The sequence below is a fragment of the Macaca mulatta genome, chromosome 3 (genome assembly GCF_049350105.2).
Source record: "Macaca mulatta isolate MMU2019108-1 chromosome 3, T2T-MMU8v2.0, whole genome shotgun sequence".
NCBI lineage: Eukaryota > Metazoa > Chordata > Mammalia > Primates > Cercopithecidae > Macaca > Macaca mulatta.
The window spans coordinates 167913873-167934916 of NC_133408.1; the positions used below are offsets into that span (position 1 = coordinate 167913873).

A 21044-nucleotide genomic window follows, 5' to 3' on the forward strand; every position below is an offset into this window, starting at 1 on the left:
GTGGGTGTGTGGGAGACCAGAGGGAGGCACGTGCGGCTGCTGCCTGCAGTGCTGCCTGGATAAACACAGGAGGCCATCCTCACTCCAGTTATAGTCAGTACAGGCAAAGCCAAGTGCAAAACAGCCCCTTCTGTTCATGGCATCGGGGCTGTGCTGCCTCTGAGTCATCACTGCTGGCCTCACTGACTGAAGCCTGTTTCTGCCCCTCTGGGCTCCCACAGGCATACTTGTTGTGGCAGGGGCAGCTGAGGGATGGTCCTCTCACCTTAGAGGAGTTCTCGAAATAAGCCTTCTCTAGTCAGTTTGGTGCCATGCATTTACCCAAAGGTAGTGTTCTGTCCAGGGACTTTCCTTCTCCCACGTCACTGCTGGCGATCTAGAGAAGCTAGAACCTTTTGCCTTTCCTCATCTATTTATTGAATGCCTACCAGGTGCCATTAATAAATACCCATTGTAATACTATCATGGTGATATGAACAAAATGCTGTGAGAAAAAGCCCTATCCACATAAGTAATGGAGTGGTTCGAATAAAATCACATCTGTGCAGAATCTAAGGGGTAAGTTGGGTAGGAGTTTGCAGGTGAAGTCATAGGACGGAACATTCCAGCCAAAATGAATAGCATGTACCAAGGCCTGGAACCGTGCAACTTGTCTGTGGAGCTGGGAGTCGTGTGGCCTGACTAAAGCAAAATAATGAAGGCCACAATGGCAGGACTTGAGAGCAGGAAGAGCCCAGCTCTGAGGAGCTTATGCTGTGCTGTACTGAGGAATTCCAACATTAGTGGAGAACAAGGAAAGGATTTCAGCAGAAGGGTGAAGTGATCAGATTGGGATTTAAAAAAAATAATAATAATAACAACATTTATTGAGCACTTATTATTCGCCAGACTCTCCTTAAGTGTTTAACTTGAATCAGTTCACTTCCTCTTCACCGAAGCCCTTCGAGGTAGATAGCATTCATTATTATACCCATTTGACCAAAAGGTAAACCTAGACCCAAAGAGGTTAAAAAAACACCCACTCTGGATTAAGCCAGTAAGTAGTAGAGCAAGCCCAGAAGGAGGTGGTCTGGCCCCAGAGCCTGCATCTGACCGTGGTGCTGTACTGCCTGTGATGAACCACACCCTCCAGTATCATGGAGGGGTCCTTAGAGACAAGTCTGGTACAGGGACAGCAGTGGGGGACCTGTTACTCAAAGCTGGGCATGGCAATAAGGATAAAAAAGAGGGGAAGAATCCATAGAATCAGTGTGTACTGGAGATTGGTGTGGACCTACCTATGGAGCCCAGGGGTGATTCCTGTGCTACTCATGCTGAGACCTGGGATGAGAAATGAAGGTGGAAGAGCAGGTTTCATAGTGAAGGTGAGAGATTCAGGATGGGACTCATAACATTGGAGATTTGCCTGGTGGAGTTGAATTCTGAAGTGACCTCTGCACTAGAGGTGAAAGTTGAGTTCTATAATTCAGAGAGTGGTGGGATGCAGGGACTGTCTACGGCTTCAAATAGCCCCTGGGGAACATTCATATTCAAGGGCCATGTTGTCGGGGAAGAATTCGCAATTGCTACTAGGAAAGCAGGGAGAAAAAGCTAAGACTGGGAAACACAGAGGCCTAAAAAAAGAAAGTCTCAAAAAGGAAAGGGGGTGCTTGACTTTTAAAGATATTTAAAAGGTCAAAAATGATGAAATCTGAGAAGAAATTATTTAAATGGCAATTAACAGGTCTTTGAAGTAATAGTGACATTGGAATACTGACTGGTAGCCAGCTGCATTGGCTACAGGAATGAAAAGGGGCTGGCAATGTGCAGAGTACTCCCTGGGTAAAGAGAAAGAGGTAGACTTGATGGGATGTGAGTCAAAGCAAGGCTTGCTAAGATGGACAAGATGTTTGCAGGTAAAGAGTTAGATGCTGGTGAAGAAGGAAATCAGGAAGGTGATGACAGAAATAGGTAACTGATGGAAATGGGTGCCTGAGGAAGCAGAAGAGGTTGTGATCTGGAGCCAAGTTCATTTCTTTTTCTGCAAAATGGATGGAAGGGAATGAAGTAATCATGGATGCTAAATCCTTCTTAACAGCAAAGTGTGAGTCCCCGTGGGAAACCCACAGTGGTTCAGGTATAGGAGCCTGAGAATCAAGGTCCACAAAGCAGAGTGAACTGGCCCCATTGGAGGGTCACAGGTCAGCTACTTCCTGCCTGGGAACAGGGCAGGGGTCTGCACCGTCCCACAGCAGGCCTTGAGATCAGTTATATAGGTACAGGTACCTGCAGAGGGAAACTGACATGTGAACATAGGTACGGGTACCTGCAGAGGGGAACTGACATGTGAACTTGACCTGACTGGACAACATTTGGTTACTTTCAGACCAGGTCAAAGATTTAATAACCTCATGCAGTTACTCCATAGATCATATACCGATTTTCCCCAAGAAAAGAGGCCAGCTGTCTTCTCACATCCCTAGCTCCATCCCTTTAGGGCTTGGGTATAGCTCTGAAGCCATAGAGGTTCTTTGACTGGGCTTGGGAGAACATGGGCCACTGCAGCTGACTCCATGGGCCAAACCAGTGTTCAAGATAAAGAACGGAGGCACCAAATGGAAGGCAGCCTTCTTTCCTGGTTTTTTGCCTAGGACTGCCCTTCACAGTAACTGGGAACATGAGGAGGAGCTGTGCCATTCAGGCATGCCCGCTCTCAGAAGGCATTCCAGACCCTGCCTCCAGCTTGGGAGACCTTTGGGAAGAGGGGTGAGGGATGGAACGAGAGACAGAACAGAACTGATTCTAGCCACATCCCTGGCACCAGCCTCAGGGAAGAGTGTTAAATCTCCCTCCAGCCTCCAGCACGGGGTTTTCCTGGGAAGATGAACAGTCTGCTTCCTTATTGCCTGCACCAAAGGAACAGATTGCGTCAGTTTGTAAACTGTGTTAGCGCTCACAAAGGCCTGGAGTCAGCAGGTTCGCATTTCCCAGCAGACCCAGATGACGCTGATGGCGGTGGCTGCTGCCTCACTGCCTCAGGCAGGACCAAAGGCAAACAGGCAGTAGGGACCAAGTCCTTCTCCCCCTACCCCTACCATCCCACCCCTCATCCCTGAGGTAGGGAAAAGGCATTCCAGTAGGGAGAGAAAGCCACCCTGAGCTTCTACAGCCAGCTCGCCCACTGCCCAGGCCTTTCCTTTCCAGGAGCCTCTTGGCCCCTCTTGCTGGTGTGCCAGCCCAGGCCTGATTTCCAGGCATTTCTAGCACACCAATGCCAGAAAAGAGGTTTTTTTAGAAAACCAATCCACTCCATGGGCTGCGCTCGAAAGAATTACCTGGTCCGGAGGTGATGAGGGATTAGGAACAGAGGTGTCACTGGGGATCAGAACCACACTGCCCCAGTAGCACATGAAAAATCCGTGCTGCTGCCTGCCTCTAGCCAGCCCACTCCCCACAGATGCGGATGGTAATGAGACCCAGGAGGCACTGCATAGGCACAGCCTCTCGGCTTTCACAGCATTGCCTTATTAATTGCATTGTTAACGTTCATCATCTCTGAAAGAAGTTGGTGTGGCTGTGTGTGACCGGGCGTGGAGGTGATGAGCTGGCTGTGTTAAACTGCTACTGTGTTAAGGTGAGGTGTCTCTTCAAGTTCACAGCTCTGGCTGTGGCAGCACGCTACAGCCTTCACGCAGAAAACCCAGCCTTGGGCAAGGCTACCTCTGCATGGCAGGAAAGGACCCAAGCTACACTCTGGTTACTCCAGAACACTACTCACATTCTTGAAAAAAGCTGCAGCTAGGATGAGTGGGTTGGGAGGAGACAGGAGTATCCTGGACTCGGAGTCATTATTCAGTTCCCCTCTCTCCATTTCCCACCGCCCCCCTGCAAGTTCTCCAGGACTTGATTGTTAGTAAATGGGGCTTCCCTGCTTGCCCTTCTCTCCCGTGTAACTGTTGCTTTTCATCTCTCCTGGTGGCTTGCAGGCACAGCTGTCAGCTCTGCTGCCCCCATCCTCTGACCTCAGAGAATGCAGAGCAGAGGGAACCTTAGAAACTTTGTTCAACTCATTTCACAGATGGAGAAACTAAGCCCAAAGAGAGGTGCAGTGTGCCCAGCCCATAAGAGGCAAGGTTGGCACCTGGATCACAGTTCTAGCCCAGGGCCTTTCTCTGCTCCTCAGCGCCTTCTCCCCATCCAGGCCGCTTGCTGTGCTTGTTGCTGGTTGCTTTGGAAATATTGAAAGCAGGAATATGGCCAGACAGCATGTGGAAAGGATGGAGACTTTTGCCTCTAAAGCCTGTCTGTGGGGACTCTGATGTTACCTTCCCACAGGTAGCCCTGAGCACCCCCACCCTGCTGCCTGGAAGAACTTACAGCCAGCACCCCACTTTGTGTAGTGACTCTTCCTTCCCAGATGCCTCAGGGCAGTGGCACCCTGTGCTGGGCTCTTCTCTACCTGGGACCTGCCTGTCCTGCCTGAGGCTGCCCACCTTCCTTGGTACAGGAGCATCCTCCACACTGTTTTCAGGCAACCTGCAGCCTCACGACCCAGGGCTCTGAGGCTGGCTGAGGCTCAGTAATTTTCTGTGCTGCCTCAGGCATTGTGCACCGCAGTAATGCCTGTGTACTTGAGGGAGACAGTACCTCTTCTCCATCCTCCTGGAAAATAAAAAGGGAAAGGCTTGTATGTGTGTGGGGTCTCCCTGTCCTCCCCCCATTGGTAGTAAATCCCCTGTGTGAACTCTCTCCTTAGGGTGCCCTGAGTCATCAAGGGAAACATGCATCCCCCTGCTGTCTTTCTCTAGTCTCCATTTCTTAATTCTTTTGCCTCCAGTGCCCCAGGCTCCCTTATTTAAGTCAGCCTTACCAGAACCAACCTCCAGTGCACCTTCTACCGCCACACCCTCCCCACAACTTCACCATGACCCGGAGGAGGCTTTAGGAGAGGGACCTGGGTCTTCAACTTTGCTCCTACTTAGAAGCACTAGGCATCCAACTTGGCTGCAGGCTCCAGGCGAGTTAAGGACAGACACAGCTAAGTCAACCCCCAGGGCAGTCAGAATTTCCTCTGTGGTTTGAAAACTGAGTTCTTAAAGAATCTCCCCCACACTTAACACATGCACACACACCCTCACTCTCCCTCCCCACCCTTCTTTCTTTAGGAAAGAGTTCAGAATCTGAAGTCTAATTGCAGAGGGCTAGAAGAAGTTGAGAATGTTGACATTTCTAAAGCCATCATCCATTGCCTGGCTTTCACTCTTACTCCTTTCTCCAGACCCCTCAGCCAACCCCAAGTGCCTCCCCAGCCCTGCATTGTACCCCACTGCTTAGAGAAGGAGAAGGACTTGGTCCCCACTGCCTGTTTGACTGAAGTACTTTCTGTTTTAAGGAGCTGACAGAATCCAGACAATGGGGAGAAGAGGAACAGTTTGGAGTGGGGACGGGACGGACCAAGTGTATATTTCTGAAGCCCAGGGCACTGAGACTGCTCAGAAAGGGGCCACAGGAAATGAAACAAGTTCCTGGCCACCCGCTTCCTCCCTGTTTGATTTCAACCACGGAGCTGGGGGCTGCTCCATGCTCTTCTCCTCCTCCTCCTCCCCTTCCTCATCCACCCTTCCTGGGAAGGGTGAGACCACAGCCCAGCTGGGTGATCACTGAGGTGTGTGTGTTGCCTGGGCATGGGGAGCTCTTCCTCGGTAATTAGGAGACATGCAAATTAACAGCCTGTGCCGTTTGTATTAATTTGGTAAATAAGCCAGAACAATTTCATTAATGGCACATTAATGTGCTTGGGAGCAGGAGGACGCGTCCCACTGTGAGGCAGTAGGGCCCACTGGCTGCCCTGGCCCCAGTCAGGCCAGGTCCAGCGTCGAGCTGCTCTCCTGCAGGGCATGGCTGGCTGGCAGCACCTGCCGCTTTGGCCCTGTTGTGGGGAAAGACCTGCCCTGAAGAGAAAGGGATCTATCTGTGCAGGTGGTACAGGGACAGCCACACACCTGAGCTCATTCTGTCAGCCCCACTTGCCTTACCTTCACTCTGTATTTTATGGGAGGACTCCCCGGGTGTAAGAAACCCAAAGCTTTCAGAGGCAGGGAGAATAAAGGAGCTCCTTAAGCAGGGATTGGCCGTTTCTGATGAGAAGTCCCGTGAACACAGCTCAGCAAAGCCAGACAGCTGCTGGATGTCACCATCCCACCAGGGCATCACTGGCATCACTGGCATTTGTTGAAGGGAAGAGGAAGCAGTTTTGTTACCTCATTCAGTGCACAGGACCCCTCCTCCTTTTACCATTAAGGAAACAGTCTAAGAGAGGTCAAGTGACTTACCCAAAAATTCACAGCTAGGACTAGGAGTTGATATCTGACTCCAGAATCCATGCTTTTTCTGCCACCTCATGGCCCAGTGTGCTCAGCTCTGGAGAAATTTCACAGTCTGGAACAAGCTTCATTCCCCATGGAGCTGACAGTCTAGTTGGAGAATGAAGACATTTAGAAATGAAATAACTGCCCCTACTAGGAAGTAAATAATTTATGAAGATCATGTTGAAGCATTTATGTGCCAAGCACTTTTCTAAGTGCTTAACATATTTATATTAGTTCATTTAATCATAACAAATCCTTGAGGTAGATGCTGTTGCAATCCTAGTTTTACAGTAAATAGAGGCACACAGAACTTAAGTGGCACCCCAGAATTCATGGAGGTCTAGGTTGTCTGGAGCCAGAGTCCACACTCATAACCTCCATGCTGTACACTGCCCCATAAATGCCAAAGGGAGGGTAAGCCCATAGGCATTCAGAGGGTGATTCATGGTAAGCCAGGGATCAGGGAAGCCTTCCCAGAGAAAGTGGCATTGAAGCGGGCAAAGGTGCAGTCCAGGTATTCAGCAACCTCAAAATCCCCACCCACTCTACCAGCATCAAGAGCAGAGAGCAAGAGATGCTGGCAGACCAGCAGGACTGCAAGTGAGGCAGACTGAAATGGCTGTCAATATCTGAAGGTCACGCTGACCTTCAAGCCTCTAGGCTGTTCGCTTCTTAACTAGTTACCACCAAGCCCCTTCCTCAGCATGGTGCCACCTGCACCTTCTTAAAGTCTCTTGGGAGGTACCCTCCTCCCCCAGAACCGTGTGTCTTTCTAGGTCTCAGCTTCAGCATGGGCACTAAATAGAGGGGAATGAAGAGGAGAGCGCTCATCTGTCCCTTGCCAATGCTGCTTGCGTACATGCACACACATGCTCTGGTGCCTTCAAGGCCATATCCACCCACATGTGTGCACGCCAATGCATGCTCTCATACGAAGCCTGCTGCCAGCCTTCTAGCAGCCTGTGGTAGTCACCTAAGTCACCTAAGGCCTAAAGTCACCTGCCATTGTAGGAGGCCTCCTGTGGAAGCTATTGAGTCCAGATCTCTTCCTGAAACACTCCAAGATGCCCAAGAGATGAGTGGCTATGTTATAGCAGTTTGCAAATTACACAACACTCCACCAATAGGAATCTCATTGAATGCTTGCAGTAGCCAGTTGGACAAGAAGAAATTTCTTGTCTATTTACAGGAATGAGCCTCCCCTAACATGTCTTCTGTTTGAGGCAACTTGTGGGACATGTCTCCTTATCGTCTCCAGTTTGAGGCAACTTGTGGGAATTAACTCTATGTGTCTATACAATATACAGTCAATCTTCGTTATTTCCTGGTTACGTATTTGCAGATTCACCAAAATCTATTTTTGTAACCCCAAATCAATACTCATGTACTTTTGCAGTCATTTGTGGACATGCACAGAGTGACAAAAAAAATTGAGTCACCTGGCAGGGCACATTTCCATCTTAGGTGGAACAGGGTAGAACAAGATGACAACACTCTGCCTTCTTGCTTCAGCTTTGATAATATAAACAAGGGTCCTTCTTACAATCTATTTAGCATCATGTTGTTGCATTTTTCATGCTTTTTGTTGCTGGTTTCACGGTTTTAAATGGTCTCCAGCATAGAGCTGAAGTGTTACCTGGTGTTCCTGAGTGCAGAAATACTGGGGTGTACCTTACGGAGAAGATATGTGTGTTAGATAAGCTTCATTCAGGCATTAGTCATTGTGCTGTTGGCCATCAGTTCAATGTTAATGAGCCAGCAACACATATTAGACAAGGTGTCTTTAAACAGAAACAGAACAAGGTTATATATTGATTTGATGAAAATATTGTGACCAGAGGCTCACAGGAACCCAAACCTGCATTTCCCCTAGGAGCAATGGTTCAATATTTGCAAATTCAGCGGTCTCTTTATAGAACAGAATTACCACAAATAACAAAATTGAACTGTATGTATATATCTCTGTATGTGTGTATCTTTTAATTAAGAGAAAATGTCAGAGAAATTTTAATCTTTGAGTTGAACAAAGAAATAATACTTGTACAAACATAGACCCACGTAATGTTACAGTTAAGTCATAATTTCCTGGCAGTCAGTGTAAAAGAGAAACATCAAAGGATGATCACACGTGTACATACAACCTGCTTAAACCTCTGCTTGCAACCTCTGTAATTCTCCCAGAGTTAGAGAAGAGTCACACCGAATTCCACAGCCTCGTCCAGGCTGAGGTTTGTGGAGAAGGATAGACACTGCATGGGGTTTGGCTAGAGAGGAGCCAGCCCACCTTCCCCGAGTGCCTTTGTTTGAGAAATTACTGTGGCTGTGGCAGCTGCAATAAAAGGGAACAAAGCCCGATGGCCAACAGTTTTATCTCCATCTACAACCCAAGATGGATTCGGTGGCAGCACTGTGCCCAAGGCCAGAGATTTCTTTCCTCTGCAGCTGCCTGGGCCCAGGGACTTGTCAAGCCCAAGTTAGCATATCGATTGCAGGCGACAGGCTGGTTAAGTGTGAAGTTGGTGCTCACCTGCCCAGGAGAGCCTGGCTGCACCCTGCAGTGTTGGCCCCAGGTGTGGCTGCTCGTTGCTGGGTTCCTTCTCACATAAGCCCTGGAGAAGGGTGAGCATGTGGATTGCAGCCTCAGAGAGTGAGGTGTGAATGTGGGGTTTGCCATGTGGGTTGGGGTCTGAGCATGGGCACCTCACAGGATAGACAGCAACTGTGCATGCCTGGTTGCCTCTGTGCCTATCTCCGACGTTCTTGCATCAACCCCAGCAACCCAGTGCCAAGAGACACACTGGCCCACCACAAGCTGTCTGGGGGCCTGCCAGGCCTGGAGAGAGGCCTTGTGTCCAAGCAGGAAAGACATCCTTGGTTTTAGGGAAAGGACACTTGGCTACTAAAATTGTGGAAGACAAGAGGTCAGGGAATGTGGAAACCGATGTGGGCCTGGGCTCAGTGTTGGCTGGGAACTGTACCAGCTTCATTTGCTTTTGGCCAGCATGTGTCCAGGAGCCCCTACACACAAGGCAAGCAACCTCTCTGTTCTTCCTTCACCTTCCCCAGAATTCCTCTAGGATGCTTCTTGACCTTAGCATGTTTGATAAAGCTTGGCAAGTTAGGATGAACAAGAGATAGTCTTCTCGTGTATCATTTTGCCCCTCACAGGTCTTGTCCATGCCTACCACACTATCCCCACCACCTGCCCCAACCCCTGCAGGCATGACAGCCTGTTCCCGAATCCTGGCCTCCCCCTGGAGGAGGTGCTCGGTCTTCCAGTAGCCAGGCTTCTCCTGTGTTCCAGCGCCCTGGGCATTTGCAAGGTAGATCCAAGGTGTTGAAACCTGAGCAACCTCAGATTTTGCCCACCTGCCCTTCTTCCCTACAAGAGTAAGTCCTTTCAGTAAGTTAGTTGCCAAAATTAGAGACAGGAGAAACCAATTTTAACACCCACAGGCACTGGACTCTGTCATGTAGTGCAGGCACTGGGTCAGCCCAGCCAAGCACTGGGGCCAGCACTTTTGCCCAGGCCGCACCAGTGAGCTGCAGGGTCCTGGATGGTGGAGGGGCAGAGGTATGGCAGTGAAAAGAAGGGCTGCTCCTGAAACAGAAGGCTGTGGAAAGCGGGTGTTAGGGACGGGGAGGGTCTTTTCTGTCAGGAGGCAGTGTACAGAAGGCATTGGGGAAACCTGGATTCTGCTCTCAGCTCTACCCTTAATAGCTACACTTCTCCAGTGCCACCTACAGAATCAACATGGACTGAACCTATATGTTCTCCATTATCTCTTTTTCTAACCCTAATAGACTCCACACATCCCCTTCTATACCACACTCCAACTTCAGTCATCGTTGAACCTGCATTTCCTCTTGAAGGATTAAATGTGGGCCTCAAGGACGGAGAGGGTGTTTAAGAATGGGAGGAAGTGAAGGTCCTGCCTGCCTGGCCCTCCTGTTTTCCTCCCCGCTACCTTCTCTCTGCACACACAGACCACCGTGTCCTTCTGGGGAGGCATGTCACCCAGTATCCCTCATCCCTTCTAACCTTCTGTCACTAGCTCCAGCTCAGACTTCGAGAATTCCCAGGTATTTAGACATTCATTTTATTGCCTAATTGAGCTTGAAGGCTTTAAATTAATACAAGTTTTTACATTTGGCAGCAAAGACATTTATAGGCCCCTTTAGCAGGGAAAGAAAGAGGTCAGGAGAGAATCAAAGAAGGAATTTATCCTGGGCTGTGGCCTTCACAACGTAGGAGCAGATCAGCTACCACGAGGGCCACGATCCTGAGGCTGCCCTTTTAGAAAAGCAGTCAGTGCTAGGTCTGGGGTCCTGGGTCCTCGGAATGAGACCGTCAGTGGAGGAGGCCTTGAGGCCTGTGGAGGTTCCTTGAGGGCTCTGGGGTTCAACCACAGCCCATACACTTCTGGCCACTCCTGCGGGATTGTCACTCACTGCCCTTGCGCTGATGCATTTCCTGCCAACGTCTTTCTACCTCTCCTGTCCTCTCTCCTCTCCTACTTTTCATGCAGCCACTTTAATTACCTTCATTAGACATGAATTCGTTCAGCTGTACCAGGAAAAGCAGCCTCTCTCTCCCCAGGGGTTGCCTCGCTCCCTAAGGGCCTGTCTGTCTTCTAGCACAGAGCTGGGGTGGGTGCTGAAGAGTGGGAGGCACCAAGACCTCTTTCTGCTTCTTCACTTGCTCCTGACCTTCAACTGCACGTTCTCTCTCTCTATCTCTCTGTCTGTCTCAGGTTAAGGAGAGTCCCGTTTGCCCTGGTAGCTTTCTGCCACAAGGAGGGGAAGGGGCTCTGAGAAGAGAGGCAAGTTTTGGGGTGTGTCTGTTCCTGTGAGAGGCTGAAATTGAAGGGTTCTAGGAGTTCCCAGTGCAGGCACTGCACCAGGCTCCCACTCTTCTTCCCCATTCCAGCTGCTACTGCCACATGGAGTGAATGTGGCAGCGGCTGCCAAGGCCTGTGAACCCAAGGCTTCAGCGCTGCTGTCCTCCCCACAGGCACAGCCCCTGCACGCTCAGGCCTGGCCCCCGCAGGCTTATGCCTGTCTCTCTGTCCCAGGTGGAGGTGGAGGTGGAGAGCATGGACAAGGCCGGCAACTTCATCGGCTGGCTGCACATCGACGGCGCCAACCTGTCTGTCCTCCTGGTGGAGCACGCGCTCTCCAAGGTCCACTTCACCGCCGAACGCAGCTCCTACTACAAGTCCCTGCTGTCTGCCGAGGAGGCCGCCAAGCAGAAGAAAGAGAAGGTACGTGTGGCAGCCCAGCCATGCTCTCCCTGCCCTCCCGTCCTCCTCACACACTAATGCTGCTGCCTCCAGAGAACTGCTGCTTCCAGGAGGAAGTCGTTCTGTCATCCCCACACTGAGTAGCCCAGGAAGGTGTTGGTCTCAGACCCCACACCAGGGCCACACACAGGCGAGTAGAGGCTGCCAGCTGAGGTGTCCTCGGCCACAGCCTGTTGCAGACCTGAAGTGGGCCTGGGCTGCCAGCCCAGAACGTCATCAGTGATCCCAGGCCTGCTCAGGTGGGCCTGAAACAGAAAGCTGTCTAGGTGACCGTGGAGCTATGGGACAAAATGCCTGGGGCATCCCTCCCTCCCCAGCCCTGACCCTTCTCTGTCAGTGCCCTCAGAGGGACTGTGCAGCTCAAGCCCACATCTGAATTTCCTTCACATTGCCCCGTGGGGAAACAACCCCAGGAGAAGCCTCAGCCGTTAGGACAAGAGATTTACAACCCATCAGTCTCTGTGGGCACCACACTGAAGAGACAAGGGGGATGGGGTGGAAAGCGGCTTTTGGAAACCAATCGACAGTTGAGGAACCCAGTAGTTTGGAGGTGGGAGCCAGGCTCACTCAGCCTGTTGCTTTTGACTTATAGCCCAGCCCTGATAATGGGGATAAATCAGCCGGCCACCAATTTGTCAGGGCTCCTGTGAGCTTGAGGAGAATTCGTGGGACAGCCGTGCTGAGCCATAAATTTGTTCCAGGAATAAATGCTTCCTTTCCCATGGGACAGCCATCTGGCTCAAAACTCACTTCCCAGAGCCAAGGCCCAGACACCTGCCAAAAAGAGTCAGGGGCATTGAGGCCCCAGAAGCACCACATTCTTCACCAGCCCCAAGCAGCTGCCTCCTCATTCAGGGCTTCTCTTCGCCCCTCAGGACTGTCCTCCTGGGTCTCTCTGTATCCGTTCTTCCCATCCCCTGGGGATTGGGGCAGGCAACCAACCCCTTGGTGGTAGAGGAGAATGGAGGTAGAAAGACTCCATGGAAAGGTGGACCACAGAGCTAGCACAGATGAAAGGGACGGTCGGTGCCCTGGAGGAGGCAGCCACCATGAGACCTCAGAGGAGATTCCCACCTCCTGCTCACATCAAGCCTCCTCCTCCCAGAATGAGGGGGAAGCAGGCAGCCTCAGCTCCTACAGGAAAGGAGTCACATGGCTTCTTCCTGGATTTCCTGCTTGTGACAGCTGAACTTAAGACTGCCACCCCCATGTCCTCTGCCTGCTGCGGGGAGAGGGGGGAGAGGCAGCACTGGGGCCTCCTGTTTAAAGGTTGGCACTTTCACAGAAGAGTTAGCAGCTGGGGGTAGAGCGGCAAGCCCCAGAGTCTAAGGCCCAGAGGCCAAAAGCCAAAAGCGTCTTCATCCTGGCCCTGCTTCCTGGCTTTTCAGCAGTGAGCGCGGAAGCCACCTTTTCAGAGCTGGGCAATCCTCTACCCTCTGAGAGTAGAGACCCTAGAGGGACCCAGAGGAGCACAGGGAGGGGACTCTGGCCTGAGATGGAAGGGTGGGTTCCCTGCCAGAGGCTGTGCTGAACTCAGCATCATTATTTACTGCACAGTGTGTTTGTCTGAAAGAGCCCAAGTCACCATTTTGCTGGTGCCACTTGATGATGCTGAGGAGTAATTACCAGTGATTAATTACTTACATGGCCTGTGTGTTTTTATTCTAGTCCAATTAAAATGCAGTGCACAACTCTCAGTGCTAGGGCCTGCCGCCTCCTGGGTCCCTCTCCTGCAAATCCCGGTCTGCTCATCAAGGATCCTGAGGGACCGAGGCTGGCTTTCTTCCTCCTGGAGGAGCTGTTTCCCAGGAGCAGCACTAGCAGAGCTTTGTAACAGCTCTCAGAGTTGGCTGGACCCCGATAAGAGCATCTGGTGGCCGGCTACGGGACAGTAACCTGAGTATCTGGGGTGTACCCAGCCTTGTCCCACTTGACCCCACAAGGGCTGCCTTACCTGTCAAGAGACAGTGGTTATGAGATGCTGTTAGCATCAGGATGCATGAATGTTTGTTCCTGTAGCTAACCAAGGAAAGGTAATGCTGAGGGATTCTGTGAGACCAGGAAGTGCAGAAGGCTTTGGGAGTGTGATTATGTGTGCATGCATTCATGAGCGTGTCTGTCTTGGGGAACCTGACAATGCTGGTTTCCCAGCTATGAGGGCTTAACTGCCTCCCTGCTGAGTGTATTTCCTCCCTCTGCCCTGTGGATGCCTCCTCAGTGAAGAAGGTGATAGGGCCCTCCACTTCCCTGGCAGGAGGTAACCCCCACCTCCTCCTCAACAGCCCTGGATAGACCTGAGGACCAAGGAGGGAACCACAGATGGCAGATGCCTGTCCCCACTCCTTAACCCTACCCCCCACTTGTGCCCAGCAGGGCCCTGCACAGGGCTGGATTGGCCATCGATTGGCTTTTATTGAGCTTGGCTTCCCTGCTGCAGGCCCAAAGGCCTCCACTACCTTGGCCCCTCGCCAGCCCCACCCCTGGAGCCTTGCAAGCAGCAATGTTAAACAGGATTTAGAAAGGAAAGACTCCAGCCAATGGATCCTCAGTCCACAGTCCCCATCACCTGCCAAGAGAAGGACCTGGGCATCCCTGAGGGTGAAGTGCAGGGAAGAGAGAGGGCCAGGGCGGGGAGAGGACAGGAAAGACAGCCTCCATTCCTGACCTGCCTGGTCTGTGCCTGGCTTGATGGGCTCTTTCCCTCAGGGTGGCCGGAGCAACAGAACATAAGAAGCCCCGGAGTATAGAGGGGACCCAAGCAAGGCAGGAACTTGCATGGCAGAGCAGCCTGGAGCAGATGAACAGGCAGGAGGGGCCTCCATCCACCCTTCCCAGTCTTGCTCTGTAGCCAGGGCCATTGGGGGTACCAGCAGTGCCCGCCATCGGCAGAGCTCCACCCTGGCCTTGGCCTGGAGAGACACTTCCCCCACCTGACCGCAAACCCTGCCATCAGTCAGCTGGGACACTCTCTCCACAACATTATGCTTAGTAACTGCCTCTCCACGTGCTCAGAGGTAGTCCATGAGCAAGGGAAGACTGTCCTATGGTTGGCTCTCCCAGCATTCCTGGGCCCTGCTGCTTAGGTCAAGCTCAGGACCTCTGCCCAGCTCTTTGGCCATAGAGGCTCTTCCCCAGCTCCTCCATCTTTCAAGAGTCTGGGGTAGCGCCATACGGCACTAATTCTCTGTGTCTGGGTGTATAATTACTATTCCTTCTGGAAAGGATCTTTGAGTTTTCCTCGTCATCTCCCCAGAGGTCCAGGAAGAGGAGCAGCTACAATGGGGATTCCCAGAAACCAGCTTCTTGTGGGAAATCTGAGCTGTGAGGGGCTGAGGATGGCTGTGGAAAGTGGCTAGGTCTGGCAGGTGTCTTGCCAGTGAGTGTGTGTCCTCCGTGCACCCCGGCTGTGCAGAAGGGCAGCCTGAATCAACATGAGCAAATGCGCCCTTGTTCTAAGGATGGGGACAAGGGCAGCCACGCCTTTCCCAGCTGACTGACTCCTTCCCACCAAGGGGCCACCTGGCCAGCCTGCATGTACCAGCTTGCCCATGTGGCTGCAAATCCCAAGGAACAGCTGATCACCTCCATCCCCACAGGGAAAGAGGAAACCGTCACGGCTGCACTGCCTGAAGGGCCAAAGGTCAGCCTCTCCTAGAAACAGAGTTCCTTTATCTGAGGAGGCAGCTGTCTCTCTCCTACCCTCTAGATGCTTCTTGGCAACCTCGGGTGCCAAGCACTTTGTGTATGGAGACACCTTGCCTCTGCTGTCTTCCCAATTCAGGTGGCAGTTTGCACCGCCCCACCCACCACGAAGTGAGCTGTGGCACCTTGTCACAGGACTGGCCCTAGTGCTGGGGGCTGAGGGCCATCCCCAAGGCTTTGGTTTGCATCTTCCATAACCTCACACCTGTTGCCCACCTGAGCCTGCTGGGAAAGAAGCTCCACCCCCGTCTCCCCAAGGAGGAGACCTGATGCTGTCGCCCAAGGCACTTTTACTTGAGGAGTCTTTAGCATTTTCTGCTTTCACCCTGTCAGTGTGTTCCTAATTCAACAACACTGCTGAGGGGCTGCCTTTCCCCACAGCCAAAGGAGCAGGGTGGGGCTGGGATGGGAGCCCTCAACAGCTTGCAGGCTCAGGGCCCATGGTCCACTCAGGAACCAGCACAGAGTGCCAGTCTCTGTTAAGCTCAGTGCTGGGAAAGGAGGGAGCTGGCAGGAAGAGGGAAGGGCCCCTGTGTGGGATGCAGAGGGCATGCTGAGGGATTCGGGACTGCAGGGGTGCCTGCTGGTGGGGATGAGGGGGCAGACTCCTGGGACAGGAGGGCTCCACCCCAGCTTACTTAAGGTTGTGCTGACAGTCTCATCTCTGAGACCAAGCGAGTCTCATTGATCCTCAGAGCTGCAAGGGTCCCAGAAGGGCTGGGAGCCCAGGTGTCAATAGGAGTGGCTGGCTAGGTAGATACCAGTGAACTTCCAGCTTCGGAGGCCCAGGGGGAAAGCCTCAGGCTTATCAGGATATAGGCTTGGCATCAGAAGCATTTATGGCTATCTCCCTCTCCCCACTGCCCCCCACTCCCACCCCCAGCCCTTTCACAGGGAAGCCCACAAGCTAGAGACCCACTTCCCCACATGGGCAGGGAGGCCCTTGAGGGATTAGGGCCTCTGTCCTGACTAGAGGCAAAGCTGTGGGTTAAAGTCCTGCTGCCTGCCTCCTCCCCTCTGGCCAGCCAGGGCTTAGGGGACTAGAAGCAGCAGCGTGTACAGAGATCTGTGGTGATGGGAACAGGTGTTAAGGTATCGGGAGCCTGGAAGATGAGAAGGGGTCAGGAGCTATTTGGATAGGAGCCCAGAGCACCAGACCAGGGGCCCACAAGCCCAACCATAGAAGCCACTGCTTGGTGTAGGATGGTAGAAAGCTTGGGCCTGGGAGATGTCTCAGTCATTCCACCATAGCCGCTCCTTCTAGTGGAAGAACCCACACTCACACTCAGGCCGCATTAAAGGCAGAAGTGTGGGGTCTGGGTTGAGCCAAGGTTGTTCCAGAATTCCAGCATTCCTGCCCTTCTGCTGTGTCCTGAAGCTCCTGAGGAATCTGCATTTCAGCTGAGAGAGAAGAAAAGGGGACCCAGAAAAGTTTGACCAAAGTCAAACGGCAAGTTCAAAAACAACAGGGACATGAGGCCTCATCTCCCTCTCCACCCCCCACTAACAAACAGCTTTTTCCTCCTGGTTGATGGTATTTTCTCGGGGATACCTAGTTAATGCCAAATGCCCCTGGAAGAGCTCTAGAGCCAGGCTGCCTGTGTTTGAATCCTGATTTCACTACTTCTAGCTGCAAGCCTGTGTACCTCAGTTTTCCCATTTGTAAAACAGGGATAATATCAAGACCTACTCAAAGGGCTGATGTAAGGACTACATGAATTAATATTTGGAGAATGTTGAGAATGGTACCTGCCACCTAATAAGCACATAAGTTTTGGGCAAATACTTTTAATCATCCTTATTCCTATGTGTGTCTTTGGGACCCCAAGCGTGATCCAGTCTCTGGACTCTCCCACCCGCCCTTCCTGCTGCTCAGCTGGAAACCACCTCCCTCCCCTGCTCTGACAGACCTCACCATTTGGATAATCTTCTGGCTGCAGGATTGGACTTGACACACTGTCACGTCAAATCAGCTTCTGAGCCACTGCAGCCCTGACAGCACAGGGCCTGGGGAAGGAAGGGAGAGAGGGAAGGGTGGAGAGCGCATGGCCCAGCTTCTGGGCTGAGGTCAGAGCAACCTGCTGGAGGTGAGGAGGATGGAGAAAATGCTGAGCAGAAGCATTCTTGGTGAGCTCTTCCCCAGCCTAGGGTTGCAGCTTGGACTGCCTCAGGAGCACCAGAGGCCTTGTGACAGCAGGAGGTCCTGCAGAATTCAGAGGCGCCCTGCAGAGGGCCATGGGGAAGGGAGATGGGGAACCGGAGCAAGAGAGGTGCGGGTGTGAGGAGCCCAGAGCCAAAGAGTTCATGAAAGCAGGGCTCTCACACTTGGACGTGCATGAGATGGCCTGGGAGTCTGGTTTTGCTCTTTTTTACTCTCTCTGGGATGCTCAGAACAGATCGTAATTTGGTGGGCCTGGGGTAGGATCCGGGGCCTGCATTTTTAATAAACTCCCTTGTTGGTTCTGATGCCTGCCCGAATTTGAGAACTGCTAGATGAGAACTTTAGAGAGCCCACCTTTCGCCTCCGAGATAGAGGGCTTCAGGGGCTCAGCCGGGTGTGAATCCAGTGCCCCACAGTCACTCACCCAGGGCCGATCCCATTTGCCCAAAACCTCTTTCCCAGTGTCTTTTTTTTTCCTCCTTCTTCTTCTTTTTTGAGACAGAGTCTTGCACTGTCACCCAGGCTGGAGTGCAGTGGCATGATCTCGGCTCACTGCAACCTGTGCCTCCCAGGTTCAAGCAATTCTTCTGCCCCAGCCTTCCAAGTAGCTAGGACTACAGGGACCCACCACCGCACCCAGCTAATTTTTTGTATTTTTAGTAGAGATGGGGTTTCACCATATTGGCCAGGCTGATCTCGAACTCCTGACCTCGTGATCCACCCGCCTCAGCCTCCCAAAGTGCTGGGATTACAGGCATGAGCCACCACGCCTGGCCTCCCTGTGTCTTTTATGACTTCACTTCCTCACCCTCTTCTCACTTCTGCCGACTGAACATGCAGGTCTGGGCCCACTATGAGGAGCAGCCTGTGGAGGAGGTGATGCCAGTGCTGGAGGAGAAGGAGCGATCCGCCAGCTACAAGCCTGTGTTTGTGACCGAGATCACTGACGACCTGCACTTCTACGTGCAGGATGTGGAGACCGGTGAGTGCTCAGGCCGCTGGCTCGTGGTTCCTTGCTTGGTCCAGCTAGTGCTGCCTGGGGGTAGGAGGCCTCTGCCCAGTGGGTGGGAGGAACGCTGCCTAGGCAGTCCAGGAGCGTCCCCTGAAGAGCTCACGTTGGCGCCCCTGTCCCCCTGCCTTGTCCCACTGCTCCTCTGGGCTTGGGGTTATTTCAGGAACCTTCACATGAGCCCTGGCGTGGGCTCAGGCATGGAGGTGCTGCCGGGCAGGTGCTCTGAGAGCAGGTGAGATAACTAGGTTTATCTGGATGGAGCTCTGAGCCTCTTAGGTGATTGATTGTTCCCACACACTCCTGACTATGCTGGGCAGGAGGATATGTAGCCCCCAGAGTGTGTCAGGCATCAGCCAGGCATCGCTCAGCCCCTTTCCCTCTGGGGGAGCAAAGAGTGGTGCTGGGTTTGTCTCTGCTGGGGTTTCTCCTTCTGTAGAGGTTAACATAGCCCTGAGTGATAGCCAGTTTCCATGGAAACAGGCAGCGCTCTAGGGGAAGACATCCCCGGGCAGTCTCTGAAGGACCTTCTTCTCCTTCCATCCTGAGTGGTGTACACTGTTGCCAGGGTCCCCGGGGCAGAAACCTGGGGTTTCTGGAGGCCAAAGGGCAGGAGAAAGCTCTAGCAGCCGCTGGCTCGACTCCACCTCCACCTGCTTATACTTTCCATCCTGACCTCCCTCTTCTCATGGCCACCCTGTGCAGGGAAACAGTTGAGTTTGGAGCAGAAGGAAAAGCTCTTAAAGCTGCCTCTGGATCCCAGGAAACAAATCATGGTAGGCAGAGGTGGGCAGAGGGAGCTGGAAGTGTCAGTGACACTCAGGCAGTCCCCCAGATGGCAGGACACAGCTCTGCCCAGCCTCCTCAGCCCACCCCAGGCCAACTCCAGCCCCGTCTCAGCCACTTCCCTCTAATGCTATTTCCCAGGCAGCTGCCTTTGTGAGTGTCATTTCACCAGGAAAAACTTGACCATTCCTGGCCCTGGGCTGGCTGTGCTTAAAAAGGAAAAACGCGAAGGGGAGGGGTAGAGATGGAGCCGATGAGCCTTTGGGATTAGGTTCTCTTGAGGTCAGCCACAGTCCTGCCGAAAGCTGCTCCAGCAGTTGCCTTGGGAATGAAATCGGGCGGTGGCCAGCCTCTAGGGCTGGGTCATGTGACAGGGAAGGAGTCTTGTAGTGGTGGTCTAGGTAGGAACAAGAGCTGTTCCTGGGCAGAGGAACCAGCTAGAATTCACCACCCCTAAATCCCCACCAGTCCCCCAGAGAACTTGGGCAAAAGGAGGCGATCACTCCCAGGCAGGCTCCACTCAGCTGCTGGGCCCTGCTGGGGAGGACCCGCCTTGACTCAGAACAAGCCCCTGAAGTCTTAGGGAGCAGAAATCTGAAGCAGAAAACAAGAAAAAAGAGAAAACCATGTGTCCTTGGAATGCTGGAAGAGAAGGGAGTGAGGCCCTTCCTGGCGGGCCACCTGGGGATTTGTGGTGGTCTCCAGAGAGGAAGGCCCCTGCCCTCTGGTGGCTCCGTGGTATCCACAGAATCCACAGCCCCCCTCTGCTGAAACCTTTCATCCCCTCTCGGGGGGCATCCTCTCGCCCCGTCTCCCTTCTTTCAATTAAAGTCTGTCTTCGAGAAGGATCTGACAAAAACATTGCCATTAGCTGCAAATGACCAGTGAGTCTATGTAAGGACCTCCCAGAGGGCTTTGCCTGTTGGCAGGAGGCAAAGTCCTGCTTCTGTTGCCTTGGAGCAAAAAAATGAAAGTAGACCAAGTTAGGGAGGAACCTGTCTGTCAAGGCTTCTTAATCCCTGGAATTTCACTGTCTGGGGTAGGAACACTGTCTAAAGAGAATTATAGAGGGCTGGCCACTGGGGAGGGGGAGGGGCAGCTGCTACCTTCAGGCCTCTGTCCTGTGGATGCAGGACCAGTGGCCTCTGCAGCAGCCTAAGAGTGGACACACATCCCTGCATGCTTATGCAGAGTTTATTTTCAATGCAGCTGAATTATTAAGCACCCTGCATGCATTGGGGATTCTACCAGGCCTTGCGTGAGTAAACAGAAAGAAGTGAGCTATGGTCTATGCCCTGAAGGAGCTCACAGTATAGTAGCAGGTAACTTGTAAGGCTGACTGTGGCAAGTGTAACAACAGACATATGTTGCGCCCTCCTTACAGCACTGCCTTGGGCCCTGAAGATAAAGAGAGGACTCCCACACTTAGACTACACATCCACAGTCACCCTCCTTGCTTCTGAGAGGAAAGGGGCAAAAAGGGTCTGAGACTGAGCCAGAATCAGGGCCAGAGGGGACATAAAAAGGGAAGCCACAGGGGACTGATGCCTCCCAGAGTCAGGGTGGGAGGATTCTTTAAGGAGCCAGGGAGAGAAACTGAGTAGGCCCTAGGTGTTGCCAAAACAGGCAAAAGCAGCAGGACTGCTGACCCAAAGTCAGAGTGCTTAGGGAAAGACAAGGTAGGGAATCCCTCCTCCAGTGGATCAGGGGCCCTGAGTAGCGGGGTGGGACAGTAG

The 21044-nt window shown here is 52.6% G+C and overlaps 1 protein-coding gene and 1 non-coding gene across 6 annotated transcripts in view; both read left to right on the top strand.

Annotated features, from left to right (window-relative positions):
• Positions 1–21044, top strand: part of SND1 (staphylococcal nuclease and tudor domain containing 1) — a 439060-nt gene that overhangs the window by 409486 nt on the left and 8530 nt on the right. For all 5 annotated transcript variants that reach the window (XR_013415510.1, XM_077997257.1, XM_077997256.1 and 2 more), the window contains exons 17-18: positions 11423–11611; positions 18354–18495. Coding sequence is in view for 4 of the 5 variants with exons in the window: in XM_077997257.1 (XP_077853383.1) it covers positions 11423–11611; positions 18354–18495 (331 nt within the window). In the remaining variant the exon portion in view is untranslated. The remainder of the gene's footprint in view (positions 1–11422; positions 11612–18353; positions 18496–21044) is intronic.
• On the top strand, positions 18855–18954 carry MIR593 (microRNA mir-593). Its single transcript, NR_032635.1, is given in 1 exon segment — positions 18855–18954. It is a non-coding gene; the product is annotated as a microRNA mir-593 (primary transcript).